Source organism: Molothrus ater, chromosome 1, assembly GCF_012460135.2.
Source record: "Molothrus ater isolate BHLD 08-10-18 breed brown headed cowbird chromosome 1, BPBGC_Mater_1.1, whole genome shotgun sequence".
Taxonomy (NCBI): domain Eukaryota; kingdom Metazoa; phylum Chordata; class Aves; order Passeriformes; family Icteridae; genus Molothrus; species Molothrus ater.
The window spans coordinates 20643689-20670253 of NC_050478.2; the positions used below are offsets into that span (position 1 = coordinate 20643689).

A 26565-nucleotide genomic window follows, 5' to 3' on the forward strand; every position below is an offset into this window, starting at 1 on the left:
CACTGTACAGCCTCTAGTCAAGATACATGTATGGAGTTACTCACCATGTGATTTTTTACAGACAGAAAAGAATTTTTCCTCACAAGAAGCTGTCTTCCAGGTGCCATCAGTGTCTAGGTAGACACATGCTAATGTCTGCTTTGGTTCTTCACTGGCCCACTTGCTGTAAACTAAACTCCACCTGTCAATCCATTGATACTTGCCATTGGTCTGGAAGTAAAATCTATATGGTAATTTCATGTTTGCTTACAGTGACACAGCTACTATACAGGATCCTCAAGAGGACTCTCACATAACCTGTGTAGAATCATCTGCTTACTAGTGCCTCTTCTTAGCTTGTAAATGCTAACTGATCAAAATGTACAGTGTCTGTCATACACAAATGTGAATGCCTCCAAAAATATCTAACATTAGTTCAGAGCATTTTTTTAAAGCATTGGGAAATGGAAGGGAAAGAAAAAGGGGACATTAAAGAAGGCTTAAAACTAGGAGTCAGATGAGATATCCTGTTGGTATGACCACCCAAACATCTGCATGGAGAATGGGAGTGTGTGTGGGAGTGCTCTTAAGCAGCTCTGGTCACCATTGCTTTTGTTGTAGTTGTCGTGACTGTGATTCATGATGAAGAGTGTAGCCTGTCAAAACACACCTACCATCCAAATGTTCACCCTCTCCTGTCATACAACTGATGTAGACATCTCACAAACAGAAGGGATTATTTTTCCATAATATTCTCATGGGAGCAGTTACGCCAGTTGTGTTTTCAAATTAAAAGAAATACAGCCATGGTCAATATGTACCATATGCTATAGCCTCAATATTCCTTTTATTAGAATTGACCCCAGTTTCTGTTCACAGCTGTAGTTTGCTATTGCTACCATAAATAAGACCACTCTAGTAAAATGTGTGAGCATAAACACACACATAAAAATTGTTCCTTGTCAGGTGGCAGGTGTGTGACCTCTGATACCTTGTCGCTGATCACTGAGGTACATAAACACATGGCAGGAGGGCAGGATGTACATTGTGCCTGGAATCACTTTTAGATTAAAATCAACTCAAAATGTAGGAAATTTTACAATTTATATCTGAGGTACTTTAAATGACTCCAAACAACACACTGCACTGTTGTATACTGGTTTTACAGGAACATTTCTTTGTGCTAAATGAAATCTCTAACTGCATGAGTCTTATTTGAAGATTTCCAGTGCAAATGGCTGTTACATTGATGTAACATGCTGTTTTCAGCACTACACTGGCAGAAATCCCAATGGGCAACAAGATGAGAGCATGAAGTAAAATCAGGTTCTGTATCAGCCTGACTGTGTGTATGCAATGCCTTTGTTCTTACCCTGTTGCTGTTAAGACCAATCCACAGAGGCTCTCCATATTCCTTTGCAAGTAGAAACAACAGTGCCTGGCTATGTGGGTCTAAAATGCTGGCAAGTTCTGAGGCATTGTTATTGCAGTTTTGGTGTGCTTCCTCCCAGTTCATTTTGGAATAGGTGACAGAATAGCTAATCCCACTAGAAGGGGCAAAAGCAAAGTCCAGCACTGTTGCTGGTGATTTAAAAAGTTCAGGATCTGTAGGAAAAAGGAAAAAAAAAAAAAAGCCCCATGAGCAGTTAAATCTGGAGTCATATATTTGATTTGAGGAATTGAGTAATATCTTCATTATTTACAAACCTAATATTAAATTACTAATGGAATGGAACATCTTCTTAGCTGTTTATAATTAAATATAAAGTCAAAACAACAGTTCTGATAAAAGAAATATTTTTTCAACCTCTGACAATAAATGCACAGTATTTTACATTGCAGAGGTAAATTTACCCCATCATTAAAAAATAACACACCTGTCCCACCTGCTTTTAAAATACTCTTTGCAGCTTAATGACTATCAGGTGTTTATGAATAATGTTAAACTTACTAGTTTTGATGCCCTACTGATCATCGTGAATATATGTAATTAAAATTGTTTGGGCTTCATCTATTAAATTACACTTTTAAAAATAAAATAATTTTATTTTCCCATATTCTGCTACGTTCTCAAAAACATTGCTAAGTAACACTGAGAGGCAAGATGAGCCCTTAGGTTTTATTGTTCCTTTACCTAAAAACCAAAACAAAATGAAACAAACTAAAACTAAACTGAAAGTGTGTTAAACAACACACTTTAAAATTTGTTTTAATCCTTATGTTATTTTTTTCAAGATTAACAGTACAGAACTCACCACTATCCTTCTGGCATATATACCCTCTGGACTTATAACACTCCTCATTATTCCATTTTCCTGTGTCATCAGCAGGACCTCTCTTCAGAGAAACACAGTCAAACTGTTGGAAGTAAGGAAAAGAATATACATGCCTGTTAGAAGTTATAAAACAGCGTACTATAACTGAGTAGTTTCAGGTTTGTGTTTTTGTTTTTTTTGGGTTTTTTTTTTTTTTTGTTCTGGTGTTGTAGGGTGTGTTACAACTCTAGAAATACTTTCATTCATCCTTCTCTGTCCTTTCTGACCTCCCTTGTGGTGGCCAGTTCCCATGTTGTAGGTTATTGAGCTCAGCCTGCTTGTTCATTTAGTTATTTTCCAGGAGAAATACTTGAAAGACGTTATTATTTTCAAAAACTTTCTTCCACATTATCTATCCCAACTGATGGGTGACTATCAGTAAGGTTTTGAATAAAGATGAAATAGAGGTTGCACTTTGTATTTCACATGCAAAGACAGCTAGAAATAGTGCTGATTCTTGACAAAATCACCTAGATTACAGTCCTTGGCAGAGCTCTCATCAGCTCTAATTCTTAGAATTTCTCTTTCAGCTAGATGAGATCAGCTTAAGCTGAAATTTATTACAAGTTAATTACAAGCTGCAATCTGCTCTGATAATCTGCCATGGGGTAATCGTGGGCCTTTGAAAAGGATCCTCTGAAGGAGAGAGCTGTTAGTGTCTTGAAGGAGAAAAGCAGGATGTACCTTTGCACATTTTTTTTCCTGCTTGGTGTTTCCTAGTGTTATTAGAGCTGCAGTGGAGCTATGGTTTGTGCAGTGTCATTTATGTCTTCCTGCATGCCTTGACCAATGGCTACATGGGGAAGAGCAACATGAATTGGCTCAGGTGTAGATTAAGCTGGTTGCCCAGATCCCTGACTTCGCTAAAGGTATGGATGCAAAGATGGTGGGAGAATAGACAGTGAGTGGAATGATACATTGTGAAGGGTGAGTTTGGAAAGCAAGATATAGAAATAAATAGAAGATAGGCAATGTGGCTGTGCAAATCAGTCTGTATTGGTGTGGTTAGGTAGAATGCTATTTTGATTACAGCATTATGAAGTTTAGTTTAAGTGCTAGCAGTGGAGAGGGTTTGATGGGCTTAGAAAGTAGTTGACATCTATTGGCCCCTAGTAATTTAATTACAATTTTAAAATGAGAAAAAGTTAAAATGCTTAACTCTTTCCTCTTGCATCATCTTCTCCTTTTTTCATAGACATGAAGGTAATTGTGTGTTGACTTCTAAAATTCTAATGTTCCATTTAAATCCTCTGAAAAATTAACAATTTACTATGAAAAAGAAAATAACTTTGCTAACTTTATTCAATACATCCAATCTTTTATTCAATCTGTCCATTGCTGCAATTTTGCCAAATACTTTGAGAAGATTCCAGCAATGCCATTTTATGCTCTGATATAGCTAGAATACTCAAACATTGCAAGGTTTTATGTCTAGTCCCAGAGTAAAGCTAGATGACCAACCAATGCAGAAGGCTGGGGCAAGGTCTGCATTGAATTGAGCTGCTTACTGGGAGTGGTATTGCTCCTTAGATTTAGACTTGATGGCAAACACTAAGCAATATTTACCTGTTGCCGATTTTGGCCATCTTCTGGATGCAGACTGTCATACAAAATAGGTTCTACAAGTTTTGGAGAACCTTTAGCCCAGTTTGTATATGAGACAGCACTTCCATCAGACCAAACAAAGTTGAGTTCACTGAGCAGATCATTCAAGCCAATCCAAAGATCATTTGAACCATCCTTCAAATGATACGTGAGAAAAGCTAAAATAAAAAGCCAATAGAGGAGAAAATTATTGTGTTACGTGATCAGTCAAAACATCAACTTAAAATACTTAACTGTTTTTTTCATTAAAATCTTATGAAAACATTTTAATTTTATTTGATCAGAAATTTACCTGATTTCATTATTTCAATGTTATGCCAAGCCCTTACCCATGAAAAATCTCAAAGAGTCAAAGTATTTGGGAACAATGAAGCAAGATTGCAAAGAGGAAAGAGAAAAAAAAAGCCTGTCTGACCACCATGATATCTAAAGAGTTCACTTATTTCAGCAGTCAGGATGAGCCACTTGACTGATGGAAATATGTACAGCTGCAAATGGAAGCCAGGAAACACAGGCAAGGTGAAAATATGCCTTTCTCTGGCATTATACTAAATCAAGTTGCAGAATTTAGGCAGCAGTATAGAAGCACATCCCATTCTATTTCTGGCACAAACAGACCATGCATTCTGTTTTTTCTCTGTGCCTAAAGCCATAAACGCCAGATCCAGATTTTTAATTTTATCTTGATTCTTGCCTATAAATAATGTAAGACACTTTGCATGTAACACGAAGAAGCAATCCTTAGCATGACTAGCATGCCCCAAACAGATTCTTCAGTTCTAAAAACATTTCATGCCATGGCCATATAACGATAATTTGAATACAAAATTATAAAAAGCATATATTTACATACTGACACTTGCCTTCTTTGCAGGAAATGTCCACTGTATACAGAGTAAAGGCTCTCTATTACCTAAGGGGCTCTTGCACTATACCTTGAACTTGTTCATTAGGTATGCTTGCCAAGTCTCCTCCAAGGCTCATGCAAACTCTTCTTCCAGTACTCCAGTAATCATAGCTAGAGCCAAAAAATTTGTAACACTAGGGAAAAATAAGTATAGACTGTTAGAGTGACAGGACAAAGAATTTAGGCATGAATTACACTAGTTTAAATAAAAATCAGCCTAATTCAGACCCCCAAAATATTTTTTTGAGTTAACTTGGATCTGGAGCCAAATCAAAACCATTTACAAGTTTTAAATTTGCTCTCTGTCTTTCTGCAAGCCATTAAGAAAGTCACAAAAAACCTCAAATGGCTATTTACAAACCACAGTAGTAGTCTGATCAGAATCTAATGTTTTACCTAACTCAGAGATTTCTAGAAGCCATACATCACCACAACTAAAAGACAAAGTTCTAACTGTTGGAAAAGCCCAGCCCAGGCATGGAATTGCTGGAAGTTTCTGAAAACCCTTTTTGACCTGGTGTCTGTGGTCAGAGTACTCCTGTGTCTATTCAGCCTTCTTCATTATAAAGCTCTCTCATTAATGGAAGTATGTGACTCATTTTTTAAAAACTGTGTAGCCATCACTTTACCAATACATATTCACCCTCAAAGGTTCTGATAATTACCAGTGTGCCTCATGTGCCCTCCATGTTTGCAGCTCACCCTCTGCTCTGTGTCATGCCAGTAGCACAGTCAGAGAATTATCTTGCAAGGTTTGTGGAAATAATAACTTTGATGACTGTAACCTGGCATAAACTCACCTGGTGTGATATCTGTGGGTGCCTTCATAATAATGCTGTATGTATTAGGAAAGAGAACCTTCACTTATTAAGCACATCAAGTTTGTCTCTTTTGGGAAGAGGCAAGCATTACATTGAAGCCTATTTAGAAAAAAATTGTCTTATTTCTGTTTTGTTCCATCTCAAATGACTGATTTTGTGCTATGCCCAGTGCTTTAAGATGAATTCAGTTCTTCAGTTTTTTGAAAAAACTATACAATGTAACAGTTTTCCCAATGTGCCTCAGGTGGCCACTTCTCAAGAAAACAATTAAACATCTGTAAACCCATCATTTTGCAGTAATTAGCCAATGGGTTCATTTTTAAATTCGACTGACAAAACATATCTGAGAGACAAAAGGCCTTAAGAGTATCTTTAAGTATCTTCCCAAGCAGTAATATCATTGTGCTAAGGTGAAAGTGTCATACCTGATTTTTAAATAAAATCTAACCTGCAGGACATCCTCCAGGAGCTGAAGGTACTGCTGAAGGAAGGGTTGCATTTATAAAACTCCTGTGCCTCTCACAGATGTAGCCATTGGAAAAACCACAGTTGACATCATTCCACAAGCCTGAAATCAATTAAAGTTTAGGTACCAAGACACTGAATAAGATTGAAATTTGTGGGAAAGTGAACTAGTTTTTGAAGTTGAGAAGCAATCTGCCTGGGAATGTGGGATGACCTGCCTTAGCTCAGCTCTACCTCCCGTTGTCCCTGTATACAAGGGCACTTTGGTCCTGCTGTGACAGGGGAGAAGTGGCCACATGGGGTGGCCTCTCAGTGAAACCCTCCCTAACAGCTTTGTTGCACTGAAAGATGCAAGTGTCAAGTAACGCTGAATCAGTGAAAGCACCACAGAATGTGAAAATCTATATATGTTCTATTCCTTTGCTAACAATTTTCTTATTACTAAAAATATGATCTAGTTGTTCAAAAATAAATTATAAAACTATTATTGAAGTTCTAATACTTTCTATTATTAGGAAATATTTTCAATTCACTATTATCTAATTATAATGATTTAAAAAAATAATTGCTGTTGATTTGAATTGAACATTTTCTTTGTGCAGCTGAAACACCAGTGATGAAATTGCCACTGCATTTCCATTAAAATCAATTTCTTAGACTCCACTTTTATGGATAATATTGCCCCTGAAGAAACCTCAGATATAACAACTATTCTTTATAATGCACATTTCTCAAAATTTCTGGTAAAGAATGGGTGAAAATTGACAAGAGATTTTAAACAAACATTGGAAGAGCAGCAGTCATAAAATCACTTTACAAACCATAGTTATGTAACTCACCATCTTTTTTATTTAAAACCACACAATTTTCCTGAGCTTCTGCAAAGCTGGGCTCACCCTGTGCCCAAGCTGCATAGTGCACTGGGCTTCCACTCATCCAGCTGAAAAAAAGAAGTGGTTGGTGAGACAATGTCCATGAAACAGTTGAGAAAAATCTTCCTTAACATACTAAAAATATTTTCAAAAAATTACAACCGAGTCTCTCTGTAAACTGAGTTTCCATAAGAATTAAAAGACCTTATATAATGAAATCCCTGCATACCAAATCAAAGACAAAAATACCTTTATTTTTAACAGATAATATTGACGTATTCATAGCATAAAAAAGTTCAATTTAGAACTGTGTTTGTACAGTGTAGTTTAATCAAGGGAGAGCACACATTCCAACAAGCATTATCACTCTCTGAATCTGCATTTAACTCCTTTGCAGTTGTTCCTCCAGAAGGAACTTTGGCAGTACAACACTCCTACAACTGCTCTTTATGGATCTTGAGGGAGCTTATTTACCTACCTGAACTGTTCATCAGCATTCTGGATTAATCCTATGAGATATGAGTTCAGTTGGCCGTTTTTTAATATCTAAACATAAAAATATATTTTTAATTATAATTTTATAATATTTATTAATCATCTGATACAAAAAAAAGTGTAAATATTTTTCTACAGAAGCAAATAAATGAATACATATTCTTTAAATGATTGTGCACAGTCATCTGAGATATGTACAACTTATAGTTTTGCTTTATTATCATTTTTGTTGAGACATTCCTGTTTTTGGCTGAATTACTGGTAGGATCAAAGCTTTCAAAGTTATGTTCTCAATTTAAGAAGAAAAAGTCATAGAAGAATTGAGAAAAACATTAAGTATAAATTTTTTGATCCTTTCCTGGTTGTAAGCAGCTATGTAATTCTTGTGTCTCAAGCTGTCTGAGCTCTCCTTCTGTCATATCTTCTCCCACACAATAAAAGCAAACATCAAACAGTGTGGCTCAGAAAGGTGGTTGTGTGGCTATGGTGGTATTAGCAAACCAAGCAGGATTATGGCAGAGGTTTGAGGTACCATCCATGCTATTAAGTTGTCAGCATTCCCCTGCTGTGCTTCGGTCATGGTACAGGAAAACTGATCCACGAAGGATTGTTGGAATGATCAGTCTAACCTGGACCAGCCTTTCTTTGAAAAGCTGTTTTGGAGAGCAACATGACCATCAGGCAGGACCATCAAAGCTACACTGGCAGTTGCCTGCCTGATCTATGTGCAACACTGGGTTCTAGTATAAGATATTCAGAGTAGAGGCAAGCACCCTGTCAGAAGGAGAGTTTTCTGAGAATACACCTACCTTGCCTATTCATTGCTCCTTATGTGTTTTGCTCAGAACTCTATTCAGACTAAAATAGACAAGAATATACCTATCTGAGTAAACATTAAGTTCTTTTACATGTTTTTTTTTATTTCCTGAAGATTCATTTAGTAGAATAAATATTTTTCATAGAATCTTGAAACCTAATCCTAAGAAAATTTTAGCAGTAGTAATATTTGCTAAAAGTGATAATATTACACAACAAGAATTCTTCTGTACTTCACAAGCAGAGGATACGTACAAAGGGTATATAAGTAATGTAGTGTAAAACACAACAAAATCTCCCCTTACATATTTCCACAAAAATTTTCTTTCACTATTATTTTCAATAGTAGCAAGATTTCCATGATTGTTTCTGCAGAATGTTCTGGCTTTCTCCATAGAGGTCTTTTCTGGGCTGAAAAAATATTGTTTGTCTCCTTTTACAATCCAGCCATCTTCTGTGACTTCATATGCTGCAACACAGAAGAGAAATCTCTGCATTCTTCTCAGTTCTACACAAAGCTGGTGGTGTTACATTGCACCACCCTTCAGGTAAGTGAAAATAAACAGAAGCTTACTGGTAGAAGGACCCAGAGGTTCTGGTTTCAAGGGTGTCCCTGTAATGAAATTGGATAAAAAGAAGATGATGTAAAATATTTCCCAAACATCGAGCCACTATAAGTGTTCGATTAATGGAAATTATTTTAATGTCTATTAACTTTTCACATTTTACATATTCAATGCAGAATATAATTATATGGTATCTTTAGTGCAAAGTTAAAAATGGATGCTTGGTGAATAAAAGATGCATTACAGGCTTACATCTCTATCTTGGTAGATTTTTGATAAGTGCATCTTGAATATCTTGAATATTGCCTAAATTGGATGGCTGAAGTTAGTCTGAATGAATATTTGTTTCTGAAAGAACACTACATAGAGAAAATACTCCAGCATTGGTAGACTTTGAACAATTCTTTATGGACATTGTGTTGTAGTTGAACAAGAAATTCAAATACTAAACAAATTTTTGCTTTTTTTGCATATATTTATAATGTATATTTATTATTTGTATTTAACGGTTCATTAATGTTTATTTGTTAGTTAAACTTTTTTTTCAGTGTAGCTGCTTCAACAAGAATAACATTACCACTTTTTGAAAAATAATTTAAACAAAAAAATTCCACATCACATGGAGTGTGATATTGGAGAAAAGTTTCTCTAAACATTTAGGGCCAAGAGCTATAAAAATGTAAAATAAATGTCACCTTTACAATCTCCAGGCCATCTGAATGGGGCTCTGAGCAACCTGGTCAAAGGCTGGGAGTTGGAACTGGATGATCTTTAAGGTCCTTTCCAACTCACCCCATTCTGTGATTCTATTTTTTTTCCCCACAGGAATTTATTGTGTTTCTGTAGGCGTAATTACATTTTATTTAGTGTGTGAACATATGCTTGGGTTAAAAAAAAATATGTCAGCTTTTAAAAATAATCTATTGTATGATTGGTTACAACCTTAAAAAAAAGGCTACAAGATTTAAAGGAAAAAAACCCTAATATATCTGTTCTGGAAGTATGAAGTAATCTGTCTATTTCAGCATGCCATTCTGCACTGCTGACTAATGATGGCAATTTCTTCAGGCTGTAATTTCTGCCATTCATATGCTACTACTAATTAACAGTAAACAGCTACTATTGACACTTTGCTAATGATTTTTAGCCGTGGTGATTATGCAGGTGAGAACTCACAAAGGAACTTAACAGGAAAAATATCTTCACAACATCTCTCTGAGATAGAGGTCTATGGTTATTGCTTTATAAGTATAAGAAGCTGAGACTATGTGCCTTGGTTAGAAAATTGTTTTGAATAATTCAGCAGCACAGAAATTATGTCTTTTAGAAAAGCAGCAATTGAAACTAGTGTGAAGGAGCCCAGGGAGCCACCACCAGAGGAACATTGCTGTTACTGTGGGAAGTAAAATATGTAGCCCAACACATAGCTATTCCTCTCTAATTTCACTGAATATTTTTCCAAACAATAGCTGAGGAAAAAAAAAAAAAAAAAAAAAGAGAAGTGGAGATTTTCCTACTAGTATGTGATGAAGATGTGAAACTGTGAAACTGTCTTAAATTTTGAAGCTTTCATTACCATCTTCTTGTTGCAGCAGGCCTGTTGTTACAGGCTTGTCTTTACATGTCATCTTACAGAAAGACTGATTCTATAATGCTGGTAGTGTTGTTTAATTTAGAGTAGGTGGCTTCTGTGCCGTTGTGTACCAACATTTGAGAGGAGGAGTGAAGTTTCACTTCACTAAGGATATGGAAATCAAAATAATATTTTGCTTCTTCTTTTTATATTTTTTTTTCCCTTTGAATTGTAGTCCTCTCTTCCTCCCTCAGTCAGAAATTTTGTTTTGACAAAAATCTGCTTTTGTGCAGAGCAGTGAATATTGCAAGGTAAGCTCTTAAGATTGCTTTCATCATATTTTCTATTATTACACAATTACATAGAGAAGTGTAATTTTAGTAAAGCTTATCATGGAATATACTTTTTATAATGAAACAAAAAAGTTGTATATTGTATACCAAGGTCTGAAATCTTGTATACCAAAGGTCTTGACCTACTTTGCTGCGTGCAAAATTCATGTGAAATAAACAAAACTTTCTACCAGTGTGTAACTTGTAGAGTTTCCTGTTATGATAGAATGGATTTACCTTGAATTTATTCCTAAGGTGAGTTTAGAGTAAAAAGTAACCTACCTTTTTTTATTTCACAAATCCAGTTATGACTGTATTCACAGTGCTCCTTAATCCATGACAAGGAAGGGTTTTCACTGATTGCTCCACAATCTTGAAATGCAGTATCATAAAAATAATTTCTTGCTTTATAATTCACCTACAGAGAAAACACACCTGTGGTTTTTATTTTAATCTACAGGGGGAAAAACTGTCCTCTGTAAGGAATGAGAAGTAGAGCAAAAGTTTCCAACCACTCCTTTTCCTCCTCCTCTGGCTGTGAAGCCAATGTGGGCTACTAAATTACAAACACTCTGCAAGAGGAAAGAAAGGCTCTGAGTTCATGCAGCATCGAACAGACTGTAGCAGTCCCACAAAAATTAGACTCAATTGAGTCCAGTTATAAATAAAAAGCAGGAAAAAGTTTCTGGCAATTTATCACCAGAGACTAAAAGAACCAGGAGAGACCTTTCTCATATATTAGTAACTTGGATAATCATTTCTGTAGCTGAGAGTAGTCTTTGTCTTTTATCACTTTTGTGATGGTATAACCTCAGGGTTTATTGGCCTCCCTTGTTTTTTTCCCAATCTAGTATGAAGAATAATAATTCAGAGTTACCCAGTTACAAAATAGGCATTTTTGGAAATTCTTATACACCTTTTATACACACTAGTCATAGAAACTTCAACAGAAAAAATGTCCAGGACAGAAGGAAACTGGCATGGTGAAACACTCACCGGAGAACCATCACTCCAGGAAAGTCCACCATCAGGATCCAAGCACTGCAAACCTATCCAGAAAGGCTGAAATGATGGGGATTTCTTTCTGGAGTGTGAAAAAAATATACAGTTAAAGAGGAGACATGTTGTTAGCTCTGCTCAATTATAAAAGTTACATGAGACAATAACTCTGATACTTATTGAACACTTCAATGCAGAAATTTTAAAAATAAAAAGTACTGTTGATCAGCAAACTCCAATTGGCAAGTACATGAAGTTCACACCTTAAAATTTCCTGCTCTGCAAATGGTTGTATTGAAAACAAAGCATGTTATTTTTCTGCACTGATGTTTTGATTATAGTGGTTTTTTCCTCAGAAATAAAATGCTCAGGCTGCTAAAAGACAAAATTTTGTTTCAAAATTATTCACTAAGCAAACTTAGAATAGGGTCTCTGGAGAAGCATTCAACAAATTCTGTTGTTGGTCTAGTTTTTATCTGAATTTAAAATGTTTGCAGGTGATAACATTTTAGGAGCTCCAAAAATTCTTTGAGAACATTACTCATACGAGACATTTTCTCAGTTACTTTTCTTATTGTTAGGGTGAAAACTAGATAGATTTTTAAATAATTATCTCAGGAGCAAAACAATAGTACCATTATTTATTACTGGATCATGTGTTGTTACACCAAAATATCAATTATTAGACAGTTTGCTTCCTTACTTTATTAAGTTTTCTATCACTGTTTGCTCTTCTTCATTTCTAATGGCAGCCAGGTCTCCTCCTATTTCTCTGCAGAAATCTCGGGCTTCAAACCATGTTTTTTTTTTGTCTTCTTCTCTCACAAATCCCTGTAGATGCAGGTAGAACACTGTGTTTTCAGTGTGCTAAACATAAATCTGCTGGCTGCCTTGCATAAGAAAAATAAGTAAACCTTCCATTACAGTTATCCATTACAGTCTGGATTCAAGAGTAATTGGATGACCTTACTTATCACTGATAGAGTGAAAGCTGCAGTGATATTTGAATAGTTGTGTAAAAGCTTGCTACATTGTGCCATTCTGTGATATTTAGATTGCCTATTTATTTGGCAATAATTTGGCAATTATTTTGCTGTCCTTTTTCCCAGGTAGGATGATGGCAAAAAACAATACTTACTCTGAAGCAGGAATTAGTGCTATTGCTTGTATCCCAACCCAAGGGACATTCGAAATCAGAAACTGTTTCAGAAACAGCAGGAACAGTGACTTTTTCAGCTAATTTTTTGCAGAGAAATTTTGCCTTTACTTCACAGTTCTGAACATCCCATAGTCCAGCTGCATTTCCAGTCCTAAGGGCAACACAACCAGCTTCCTTCCCTTTACAAGATAAAAAATAAAGTTGAAATGTTTTTTAAAGAAGCTCTTTGACATTTTTATGGCTCGTATAATTAATTTACAAGAGACTATTTGAAATATTAAGTGTAGTGTCCACTCAGAGGAGGAGCTTAGTGAAAAGAGGAAACCAGCAAATCCTTCACCATCGTCCCTTCCCTTTGAGTGCATAAATAATTCCTTGCCTGCCTCTTTCCTCTCCCACTTGTGGCAAGGCTTTGGCAGCACATTGCTAAGGCTGGAACGGATTTCATCCTTTCTGCTCAATTTGACTTTGCTCTTGGAAACAATGAGAAATCAGAAAATAATTTTCATGGCATCATAGAAAATCATAGCATAATTTAGGTTGGAAAAGATCTGTAAGATTGTAGAGTCCAACCAATTAACACAGGTCCACCACTAAGCCATCAGTGCCACATCTAGACATCTTCACATCTTGTAAAAACATCCAGGGATGGTAACTCAACCACTTCCCTGGGCAGCCCATTCCAAGGCCTGAGTATCCTTTCTGAACTCTCATCACCCTGGGATGGATCTCATCTGGGTCCACAGATTTATGAACATCCTCCCCCCTCAGATGGAAACTAAACTTTGTTTATGAAAATATGTCTTGAAGTGCTATTTTTCTGCCTAGGTTCCTAGAAAAAACAAGATAGAGTGGGGGCCTTGTATCCCATGGGGCTTGGAGCTCTGGAATATGTTTTGTCCTTCTGAATAGGGAAAAGATAGGGAAAAGCACTGGGACTAGCTTCTAATATCATAATAAGCATAATATATGTGTAAAGAATACAGCGAATATATAAAAAAGAAAAAGGCAAAAATCATTTGGCATCAGTAGAGTACCAGGCATTGCTGCATTCCAGTTTGCGTACAGAACACCTTCACCAGTCACCCACTTGAAAATCCCTTGCTCTTCCATGTCTGAGAGACCAATCCAAAAATACTTCTCAGAGCTCAGACCAATGAGGCTGGTCAGGTAGGCTTGCTCATATCTGAAATGACAGGATGGGATTAAGCCCAGCTTTCCTTCCTTCTCCCACTCCTCAGCATTCTAACTTCACACAGCTAGAATGAATAGATTCTCCATTAAATTTCTCTTATGGAGAAATATTGTTTAACTGGGTCCCAGCTGCAGTAGGGGGTGGAGCTGTGCTATACTGGAAAACTATTCCTTACAGAGGCAAAGTTGCTGTTGTCTGTTCTTTCAAAGTTAAGTACTAAAAAAACATTGAGGTATAAATTGTTTTTAGTAAGAAAAGCCATACTATGTTTATTTTTTTTTTCTTCATACAAAGGATATACAGGGGTTTTTCTGGTTTGGTTTTATTTCAAAAAGTTCTCAATTCTTTTTTAAAATTCCAATATTATTGCATCAGATATAGAATTTTTAAAGTCTTTTCATACCTGTCTGCTATACTTGTTAAATAACCACTGCTCCTTTCACAGGTTTTCTTTGCTTCTGAAAATGTTACAGAGGTATGTCCAACCAGGTAGCAGTAAAAACCATATCTTTTCCAACCCTGTCAAGAACACATGAAATAAATTTGCAATTAGAAACCACATACATTCTAGCACTTGAATTTCAATGAATACACATAAGCCAACATTTTTTTAATATAATTTAACATGATTATGTATAAATCTGAATTCCAGTGTACCAATGGAAATTCAGCTTAGCAAACATTCAGTGCAGAAAGAAAAGATTTAATGCCTATGACTCTCACTTTTTTGAAATGAATGGATACATTTTTACTGGTAAAAAAGTCAGAGGGACTCAGAGATGAATAAAGTTATTCTTTGCTCAGAACAAAAAAAGAGCAGTCTGTATTATAGTAGAGATGCTGGCTCAAGTTTCCTATGTTTTCAAGGCTAAAGGAACAGTAAGTAGACTAATTAATTGATTTAATACATCAGGTCACCTAAAAAGTCTGACTGAAGAGGTAACATAGAAACCACTGAAGGGCAAAATACTCAAAATTACAGCTGAATTTCAGGTCACTTTTGCCTTTTATACCATCTCAAGATTTGCTTGCTGCACCCAAGAAAGGTAAATAAACTCTGTGTTCAGCATTTGGCTGCTGCTTAACTCCATTGAGCACAACGAGTCTCAGCTCTGTTCCCCATATGGGCTTGTGGGAAAGGTTACTAAATGTAGAATAGGAGTATAAAGGAATAGGAAAGTATAAAGAGGGAAAAAAAAGAAAAAAAAAGTGGTAGGATACAATAACTTGCTCAAAACAATTTCATTTATAAAAAGGACTTTATTGTTTTGATTTGGCTTCAGTAGTGAGATTTGTCATAATCTGGCATCATGCTGCATAGTCTAGAATTGTTACCAGTCCCTACTACATGTTCAATAACCACAGATGGTTGTAGAACAATGTAACAAATATACAAACACAGAATTGGCTTTAGCCCCTTTCACAGAAAGTTCTGAGAGGTAATAGGCCTGACTTATTATTATTCCTTATATGGGAATGTAGTAAAAATTATAACCCTGAATTTGTTCTGCAATAACACTTGTTAGGAATGAAAAGGAAAAAAATAAAAGATCATTTCAATGTCAAGAGGAGCTTGGGAGCTTGTGAAGTTTTGCTAACCAGATTCTTGGTTATGCTTTCTTCTTACCTTCAGGCAGGCAGGATCAGTCTTTGCTGTTTGAGAAACTCCTTGCAGTGGGTCTCTTCTGCAGATGTAGCCTAACATCCTGTCACAGGCACTGTCTGCCCAGTATCCATCCTAGTTGCAGTTTGGGAAGAGGTGAAAAGCAGTGAGGCAGAAACTTTTTACTTTAGAAACATTATCATTCTTTTCAAAATACTCTTTCAATGTGAATAGCTGTACCTTTTAGTAGATTCCAGGTATTTGAGCTTGGAGGTGAGGTTATGTTAAGCTAAGTGGCACAGTCAGACTGTTAAGGTTTGCTTGGCATATAATGTACACTCACAATCAAATATGAACATTTACTATTTATATGGAATTTCATTTTAAATTTAATTTAGAACAACCATACGTCTGAGTGAATAAAGATAACTTCTTTTGATTCTATGCAACTTAGCAACGATGCTAAGTTGCATTAAAAATCTCTCTAGAAGTATAGCCAGAAGTCAAATACTGCAGTGCTACGCTGTACGATTCGTGTGGAATAATTCACCTTTCCTGCCATAATGACACAATCTTCTTGGCCGGTGACTTCATGGGTTGGTTCTCCAGGCAACCACTTAGTATATGTCACAGGAGTCCCATCACTCCACTCAAAGTACATTTGAATTTTGAGGTCATTCAGGCCAATCCACAGCTCATCCACAGCTCCTAAGAACAGAAATTCATTTGTGTTATTACTACCCAAGTTGAAACAGTCCATAGGAGCAAGATTTTATGGAGATGAGCTGAAATTGCAATGTTGCAATGCAAATTCATCTGTATTAAAAGACAGAGGAGTTTATTTTAAAATGTTATTCTAATTCTTCTTTCAAGAAGTTAAAAATGAGATACCATTAGGAAATGAGATTTGTCAACTTTATCAGTAAAGTACATTACTGTATCTACAGCTACAAGGTGTCTGGTGCAGATAATCCATTCAAATGCTGCAGTGACTAGAGCTGTTATTTCCTTCAAGTGACTTCATGCAGTGAAAAACAAATGAAAATCAAAATGGAAATAATTAAAATGAAAATGAAAAGACCATAATGACTCCTCTTGCGAGTTTTTGGCTTTCAGGTTTTTCTAACCTATAAATCTGTGGCTTTCCCCATAAATATTCATAAAAAGCAAGAAATAATTATTTTATTTAAATCCTGTAAGATTTCTAGTAGTGCAGTTCTCTATTTGTACCAAACACTGTCCTGTAGAAATACTCACTATAGCCAAGCTGAGACAGTATGAAGCCATGCTCCTCAGGGTTGTGGATACTGGCCAGGTCACCATTGCTCTCATTGCAGGAAATTAGGGCTTCTCTCCATTCTTTGGGGTCTCTATGAACCATGAAACAGTGACCTCCATAGGGCAACCATTCTTCTGGGCATTTAACAGACTCTACATCTCCTCAAAATCAATAGATATGTCAAGTTTTTAAACGGTGCAAACTGAAGTCTAGAATAACTGCAATTACATTTCAAATTTAGCTAATTAACAAATTAGAATGAAAAGGAGGTGGAACAAAGAAGCAGTACTTCATTCCTTACATGTGTGTTTTAATCTGTATCTTGTTACTGTTGGTACTTTTACTGAAAGCAAACTGCATTTAAGCAAAAGAGGAAAAGACTGGAGCCAGCTGTTACTGGGCTTCACTGGTGTGAAGTACTCACTGGCCAGAGGAATATTTTGGAATTTCATATGCAGCATTTTCACATAATATACCCCACCCAAATATGTTTTTTATATTTCATAAAGGAAAGGCATTATTACTGCAGCACAAGTCATTCTCTGCACACATGGCTTTCCATGACAAGTCTCACTAAATAAACCAGAGAGAAGTATAGCAGAAAAGTGGTTCAAAGGAAGCTCCTTTCTGCCATCTTTCTAGATCAAAATTTTAGAAATATTTATAGAAATCTAAGAAAGATTGCCATCTTTTTGCCGTCAAGAATTTGCTCTGAGCCTACTGATGCCATTTTCCTGAGCCTTCTGTGACAAACCTCAGTGTTTCCATTAGAATGCACTGCAGGAAGGGTGAAGCACCTCTAACTTTTTTTTCATGTCCATGCAGACCATGATACTTTCATGAAACTCAATGGCTTAACCCAGTGTCTCTGGAATTGTGAATAATAACATAAAGTAAAACAATGCTTGTGTGGTTAGTGGGCTCCAGGAACGTTTTCAGTATTTAAATAGATTTTGCTAAAGAAATAACAATATGCTATGTTGTGTACCTGTCATCATAGCAGAAAACCAAATTTCAATGCTTGCTTTTTCTTTTTATTTTAAATAGCCATTAAATTTTACTTTAGTGACACAAATTATGCCTTTATCAAAAGGTTTTTTATTTGCTTGACATACCCGATGGAAGAATTAAAGGATCCTTTGTAGATTTTTCCTTTTTACAGATATAGCCAAGTTTCAGCTCACAGGGCTGGTTTTCCCATTTAGCATCTCTTCTGGGGTTTAGTACTGCACAGAGTTTTTCAGATTCAGGTTCAGGGCTTCCTTCATGGGATAAAAACCAAATTATTTTTATGTAGCAGAGGGTTTATGTCAGCAGCTAAAAGAGCAATTTACTGATCACCTTTTCATGTGTCAATTATGGGCTCATTATTTCACTCCTACAATTATTTTTCTACCAGAGATAATGAAATGTAATTTAGAAGTACTCATCAAAATATTTCTTTTGATGCTTATTGCATAATTCACACTTTTGATTACAGAATAGTGGTCCTTTTTGCATGGCCCTTTGCAATTTGAATGCAGATTTGCTCCTTGCTGCAAGTAGAACCTCCTGACATCTCCTCACAATTGCTGTCTCTCCTCTGCCTGCCTTTTCCACCAACACCCCCAGAGTTTTTCCAGACCATTTTTTCCAGACCACTATCCCTGGGGAATGGTCAGTGTTTTCTTCTCAGAGAGGCCCACAGTGTGATGAATTTTCCCTCTCCCCACAAAAGTTACAACTTAATTCTGCAGTGAACTGGAAGTGTGTGGATTAGCTCCTGACCACAGCCCCTGTGTGGGGACACTGGAGCCCTGGGGCTGTGGGCTGAGTGACCTGAGAGCCAACCTCTTGGCCCTGCAAAGCTTGAGGAGTTTGACCAGCTCAACAGAAGGTAAATGTCTTGCACCAGACTCAGCAACCCTGGGCTTTCCCTTCATCTTCTGTGCAGGCGGCACCTCTGAGTCTTGGGAAGGCTGAAAGTTGGACTATGCCTGAATTTATTCTGAATTTGCTGCAACCAGCTGTTGCCATGGCAATAATTGACTTTCAAAGATAAACTGTCAATGCCATGAACTCTTGAATGAGAGGAGAAGAGTAAAAAAGCATAAGAAGTGAAGAGGAAGGCTTTGCAAGGGCAATGCTCAGGGGCAGCTGAGTCCTTGCAGGATGTAGGGTCTGATAACCCTGTGAAAGTTGTAGAGACAGAGGATTTCACTGGCTTGAAGGCATTCCCAGTATGACACAGCTCAACTAGGGTGTTTTACTTTATCTGCCTCTGATAGGAGATGAGGTTATTGAGGTCTTCTGCTTGAAATTCTGTGAGTTATATCTAGTGAAGAAAAGCATAATTCTCAGATTATAATTCCAAAAATTGTTTAAAAAGATTACTACCTGGTGCCCAGTTAAAGTATCTGAAGGGAAAGCCACCACTCCACTGCCAGCCACTGTTGAGATTCAGACTGTTAAGCCCAATCCAGAGAGAGGATCTCTTGCTGTCAATCAAATCTAGATAACCAAAAGAATTTAATTCTAATGAGATTTGCTAGGAAAATGTAGCATTTTTAAGTTTAAAAGAAGATAGTAAAAGTATGCCTAGTGATTGGTAAGCTCAGTGCAGAATTCATGTTTACTGGTAATAAACTCAGAGGATTTTTCTGTAGATAGAGTGTAGAGAATTGAAAAAGGTTATTTTACATATTTTACCTATTTACATATTTACCTATTTTACATATTTGTTTATCTGAACTTAATGCTATTCTACAGTTATAGATACACAATAAGCTTTGAAAAATGAAAGATTGAATTTCTATTATTAATACTGTTATAAGTTTTCTTGGTTGAGGTGCAATGGATATAGGACCTTTGTTCTATAGTGTGCATAAATGTATAATCTGTATAAAATTTATATTGTATTTCAAAACAACTATTTCATTAGATATACATGAAGAATACTGATTTATTAACACAAAATATAATCATAGAATGTAATTGCCATATAATGGCTGTCTCCTAAAATGTTTCTTTAATTCCCTTTTTTGGGATTTTTCTGATGTTTTCTGAGCTTGAGCTAATTTTTGCTTATTTAGCTAGAAATCCTTAGATTTTTTTATAAAATAATAATAATAATATAAATAATTTCAAATAGTAATTCCAAAACTTACTGAAGTTCCATTGATAAAAAGCTTAATGTAATGTAATTTTGTTATTTCTAATTAGTGTACATACCATTTTCTTACATCAGCTATTCACTGTAATATGATTAAAGCATTGAAACATTTGTAATCAGTCAAAAAAACCTTTCAAAAGAGTTTTTACTGAATCTTGCTTATTAGTTCACCTCTAAGATATATTTGTTCATGTATCTCCGTGACGCTTAATAATTCTGCATTCTGTTGCTGACAGCTCTTCCTTGCTTGGTGCCATGTGAGAGCTGACTGGTGGTTTATCTGGTAGTAGGTTCCTGTCAAAGGATCTGTATTCCAAAATCTGTCAATGTCTGTGCGAGAGAAAGGTGATTTAGTACCTTAGTTTGTCATAAACATTCTACCAAAGTGTTATGGCAAAATTTAACTGCAAGCTTATTTGTGAAATAACATTTTGGAGCAATTAAGGCTCAGACCCACAAGTTATCTTGATCTTTGTTAAGAAAAGAGGGTGTGTCATTGACATTTTCAGGGATAAGCCTTTCATTCTTTATTTGCACTTTCCCCTTCAAATTTTATAATGTCCAGGAGAAAAGGAATATTGTAAAGAGGCCAATAAATCAAAACTGTGTCTTGGTCATTGTCTACCCCGAGAACGTGTTCAGAAGCTCATAGGCTATGCCCAAGTTTATTCTTGGCTGGAGCACAAAAATACAAACATTTGCAGTAATGAAACCTTTCTTGTGAAATTATGCCATGACTAATCACATTAACAATGCTATAGGCTTGGGGAAGAGCAGCTGGAAAGATGTCCAGTGGAAATGGACTTGGGGGTGCTGGTTGATAACCAGACAAAGGTCAGCCAGAGAGTGCCCAGGTGGCCAAGAAGGCCAACAGCATCTTGGCCTGTATCAGCAACAGTGTGGCCAGCAGGAACAGGGCAGTGATTGCCCCTCTGGCTATGCACTGGTGGGGCCACACCTCAAACACTCAGCTCAGTCTTGAGCCTGACTGCAATAAAGCACCACTGTGAATGGCATCTCAATTTTCAGGTGATTCTATGCTGAAGAGAGTCATATTTAAAGCACACTGTTTTTTCCTCACTCAACTAGTGATGGACACATCCAGACACCTTTCAACCTTACTGTGGGCTATTAGCAAGTAGATTTGTTATTTCTGTCAGGAATGTTACTGCATGGAAAAGACATTTTTGGGTAAAATTTAGGCCACTGCAAGGTTTTTGTCTTCTGCATTAACAGCATCCCAATATTAATATATTTCTATAGCAGTGTTGTGTTGCAGGGTCTATGTCAGCATGTGGGACTTACTGGCAGCTGGACAGAACCCAAACAAATGGTCCTCATCGAAGTTGGGAGTTGTTGCACACCAGAACAAACCATCTGACCTGCCAGCAGCTGTGCACTCAGCATACCATCTTCCACTCAAAAGGAAGGGGAAGGCACAGGGAGCTCCATTGGAATTTCCTAACAGTGTAAACGTGTCTGAGGAGGAAAAAGAGAAGTTTTAATGTAGCTTTGTGAATATGTGTGTCTGTACTCTCCATGAGACTACAAGGAGAAAGCATGACAAGTGTCACAGCAGTGTAATTGGGGAACTGCTGTCACCAGCAATGTCTTCCACAGAAGTTCTTGATAGGTTTCACAATTTACCCTTTGCCTCTGGGATATTTCATTAACTGTACCAACTAGAGATTGAGCAGTTTCATGCTGTAGACAACTATTGAAAGAGCTGCAGTGATTTTTATCTCATATATAATATAATATAGTATATATTAATATAATATATATTATATATTATATGTAACAATATAATAATATAATAATATAATATATATGTATTTATCTCATATATAATTTTCTAAAAATAATGTTATCTTTTTATCATGTGCCTTAACTTCCACTTCATGGGGCTTAATGCTGTGGGATTTTTTGGCATCTGAAATCTCATAGGGCAACTGAAGGTACTATGCATGGAATTACTTCCTTACATTTAATATTGATGTATTAAATGTAGAGATTTTTTCCCTTTCATCCAATTATACTAATACAATCTTGGTAGTAATAGTATGCAGCTAAATAAAGTGCTTTCATTGCAAAGTCACAGAATCATAGAATCAGGTTCAGGTTGGAAGGGATCACAGAGGGCTATCATGTCCAAGCCCCCAGCTCAAGCAGGGCCATCCCAGAGCACATGGCCCAGCATGGTGTGCAGATGGCTGTTGGATATCTCTGGTGAGGGAAACCACAACATCTCTGGACAATCTGTTCCAGTGCTTGGTAAAAGAAGTTCTTCCTCTTGTTCAAGCAGAACTTTGTGTGCTTCAGTTTCTGCCCATTGTGTTATTGCTAGGCACCACTGGGAAGAGTGATTAACACTAACAATTTAAAAAAGATCTACATCCACATTTGCTTTAAAAGTAAAGAACAAAAATATGCACATTATTTGCACATACTGTATTCTGTCTGAACCTAAGCAGCTATTTTTCTCTAGGATGGAGTGATACAGGCCTGAATAAATTAACAAATCATTCTCTATCCCACCATTGCTTCAGGTGGAAAAGCTGGTAATAGGCTAAGAAGGGCAGAAAATAAAAGACCCTATCTTGATGGCAAACACGTAGATTCAATAAACCACCAAAAATAACCTTTAAACTTTACCTTCATAGCTTTGAGAGCACAAATTATCCATGGTTCCATAGATCTTCCATTTATCCTTTGCCTCTGATCTTGTTTTCAGCACAATATTTTCTCTTTTTTTGCCAGCACTGAGAAATAAATCTTCCCCTTGGAGTGCCAAGGCTGCATTTCTGCATTCCCATTTCTGGAATTCACTTTTCTTGTTGCATGGGTACAGAGAAATTTTTGCCTGGTTTCTCTTGTTGGGCACTCCCAAGCATTGTGCAAATGCCATGCTCATTAACTGATGATCAGAGACCCACCTGAATTTTTGTAAGTCACTGCTTTTCTTGCAAGCAGCTGTTGTGACTGCCTCAGGACTCTGAGCAATTAAACAGAATTTAGTATCCTCATTGAATATTAAGAATACTTCCTTGTCTGTAAAACAAAGCATTCAGAATAACTGGTTAGGGTGAGCACATGGTAAAGGGAGCTTGTGAGGAGAAAAATGTGCTGCTTATTCTATGTTGATCTATGCTATGATTCTATTCTGACTCATGTCAGGAGGATGCAAATTTTTACAAGGATCAGATGGGATTTTCAAGACACGTTTCATTCTGAGAAAGAAAAGTAAGTACAGCTCAGTAAATACATGGGAACACAATACGGGGGAATAGGAACACAAAAACTACATTAAGACAGCTTCAAATATGTGATTATAAAAATGGAATTTTATCTTCTTCTGAAATGCACATTTTGTTCAAGACTTACAAAAGAGACCTTTACTGCAAATTTGGAAGTTGGCCATCACTTTCATGCATTATAGATTTAGCTCCTGTGATATACATCTCCAAGGGGTCCCATTTGTGCCTAATGGAATTAGTGAGTGAGCCTTCTGTGACTCTTGCTCCTTCTGGAATTTACATCTTCTGTTATGGTTTGGAGATTTTTTTGGAATTAAAAATTATGTAATAGTGACTTGTTACCTTGCCTTGATCCACTATCCTTTCCTTAGCACATCTATCAAAGAAGTCAACACAATTTGCACAATAAATCACAAGCATTGTCACAAGAACAAACACTGATATAGATATAGATACTGTATAGATACTATAGGTGTGGGCCTGTGCATTGTGAGTGCCACACAAGATAGTTTACACTCCCAAAGGGTTACAGGCAGCCTGATGATGTAATCCATTGAGATTAGTAAACCCTGCTGGGAAGGGCTGTCCACAACTGCAGCTCTGCTGTGGCACACAAAGCAAACCCTCCTGGGCAAACAGCTGCATGATCCTAAAAATGTCAGGTAGCATGCAGCTCTCACTGGCTTTGGGTCATGAGGGATTGAAATTTGGACTACAAGGTATTCTAGGACCTATAGAACTGGAGGGAAAGGTTTTGCCCTTCAGCCCTCTGTGCCTCAAATTCACACCTGGAAACAGAGATGCAGCATCACTGCCATGTCCATCTGAGAGAATAGCTCACAAGAGGCAGTGAGATTCCCCTCCACACACAAAACTAAATTTTTAGGACAAGTGTAGGATGTTAGGGCAAGCCAATGTTGGGTAGTGAACAGAGGAGAAAGTCTCTGGGAAATTCTGGAAGGGTATGACAGAAAGAATAGTTCTTGAGCTCTTCCAGAACGTCCCTGTATTACTTCAACCAGCTCAGTAATATATAGGAGTTTCACTTCTGCAAATCTAAATTTAAAGCTGAGACTTAGTTTCTTCTTTCCTTGTCCATTTAGGCAAAAAGTTTTAAATATTTTCAAGTCTTTAATTTCTTACTGCTCAGTAAATAAGTTCTTAGTGTAGTCCCATAAATACCTTTGTCCCTCATTGAATTTTTGATCTAATAATAGGAGTTCTTACTGGAAACTGTGAGGTTTCTGCTGTTGAGTCGGGTTCCCAGCTCACAGAGCAGGTGGGAGACCCCCTTTTTGCACAAGGTAATGCTGTCACAGCTCACATGGAACAGTGTCTGCTTTTGGAAGCTGTGATATATATCCCACTCCACAAATCAAATGAACTGATGGATAAAGTAAACACATCTTTGAAAATTATCAGCATACTTAAAAAGGGGCTGTGGTCTGTCTTTGGCCAACTTCAGAGCCTTAAGTATCCCTCTCATCTTTACTCTTATTGCTGTAGTAGTTATTCCAGAGCTGTTCTTGACTCTCAAATATTTCCAATTTTCTTTTACTGGTTTCTTCTCAGCTGCATTGCTACACCTTACATCAATCCACAAGTTCCACCTCATCCCACACAATCTCATACTAAGGCTAGGAGATCCACTATCTCCTAGTGCAACACCCTATTTAATTCCTTTATGCAACACCCTATTTAATTCCTTTATGCTTTTCATTTTTTTGTAAGTCAGTCACACATATAGACAAAGACTATGGGAAACACTGTGAAGTCCATCTACTTTATAGTAGCAAACACAACCAATAAATAAGTTGTACCCAAAAGGCAATCTTTATTCACAGATGTGACTCAGTCCTGACTTCTGATTCCCAGCTTTACCCCATTTTGAATATTCTCCTCTCTTTAAAAGTAAATCAACATCTCTGTATCTGTTTTGTGGAAACTTCTGTGGACCACTCCCATTAGCAGAAATATGAAATGTAGAGTAGTAAATCTATGTGAAACTCTTAAAGATTCTGAGAAACCAGCAAGACAACAAAGATGCCCACTTTCACATCCACTTTTGCAGGGGATAGTAAAATATAGACTCACCGAGTGTCGGAAAAGCGGTATGAACAAATGAGAGGAAAACTAAAACTGTAGAAAAGGTCAAGTTTTTCATTCTGTCTTCTTATTCACAAAGACATGAGATGAAATTAATTGCTGCAGTAGAGGTCCTTAAAGAATCAGCTGGTGCTGGCTCCTTCTCGGTTTCGGAGATTTTTAGCTGGAAAAGAAAACTCTGGGCTCTAAATAAGGAAATATCCTGTCACATGTGGTATTTTGAAATCTATAAATAATTACAAAATTCAAACTTTGCATCTGAAAGTGAAGTTTCCATCTATTCAAATGCAAGTGGCAAAGTTTGAACAGTTCAAGATCATACCACTGAGTTGTTTTGAACGTTCTTGGTTCTGGGCTGGAATTGTAACTTTCTGACCCTCAAAGACAAAGAAGCAGGGAGTGCACTTTAAATGGATGTATCTTAAATGTCAGATATATGTACCTGAGAAACTTAGAGAAAAATATATGCAAATTTCTTAGCCAGAAAGGTCTTCACTGCTGCAAAAGATATGTTGATTTAATTTACTGCAGTGAGCAATATTGAATATTTCAGTATGAAAAATTAACTCCCACAGGACAATTTAATTTTGCTCAGTGACTTGACAAAATGCATACACCTGCCTTTATCTATCTGGTGTATCTGCTAGTAGAACTAGTGTGCTGTTATTTCATGCGAATTTATCTTGGAAGAACCAAAAGAAATTAGCCAAATCTTTAAAAATCTTTCTGTGATTTTGGAAAAAAACTGCCTTTCAAAATTATTTCCTTCATAAAGTACAAATGAACTTTATTACTTTATTCTTTCTTTGTACCAAGCATAAATGAGACAAGAATAGAGGAATAGTTTCAAATTTTACAAGTGAGCTTCAGGCATTTATTAAGTGGAAATGAACTACAGCTATGATGTACAATCTCTTAGTAATTTTGAAAAAAAGGGGGAAAAAAAATTCAACTGAAATTGCCCTTCACATTTTCTCTCATTTTTCTTGGCTTTATTATGAAGACAAATCTCACAGTATTTTCTGCAAGAGCAAAGCATCACTTAATAATATAGAAGAAACTCATTCACA

At 36.6% G+C, this 26565-nt stretch overlaps 1 protein-coding gene across 1 annotated transcript in view; it reads right to left on the reverse strand.

The window, feature by feature from the left end:
• The window catches only part of LOC118701842 (macrophage mannose receptor 1-like), a 30912-nt gene extending 5359 nt beyond the window's left edge, over window positions 1–25553 (reverse strand). Inside the window, 25 exon segments of the mRNA XM_054517019.1 lie at window positions 45–210; window positions 1352–1584; window positions 2235–2337; window positions 3861–4057; window positions 4835–4940; window positions 6053–6195; window positions 6932–7032; window positions 7443–7510; window positions 8581–8744; window positions 8850–8888; window positions 11029–11164; window positions 11743–11830; window positions 12449–12576; window positions 12884–13083; window positions 13942–14090; window positions 14503–14618; window positions 15727–15837; window positions 16253–16410; window positions 16960–17142; window positions 18097–18243; window positions 19358–19471; window positions 20304–20462; window positions 21438–21611; window positions 22788–23183; window positions 25484–25553. Of these exon segments, the coding sequence (XP_054372994.1) occupies window positions 45–210; window positions 1352–1584; window positions 2235–2337; window positions 3861–4057; window positions 4835–4940; window positions 6053–6195; window positions 6932–7032; window positions 7443–7510; window positions 8581–8744; window positions 8850–8888; window positions 11029–11164; window positions 11743–11830; window positions 12449–12576; window positions 12884–13083; window positions 13942–14090; window positions 14503–14618; window positions 15727–15837; window positions 16253–16410; window positions 16960–17142; window positions 18097–18243; window positions 19358–19471; window positions 20304–20462; window positions 21438–21611; window positions 22788–23183; window positions 25484–25553 (3649 nt within the window).
• Between the last annotated feature and the right edge of the window lie 1012 nt (window positions 25554–26565).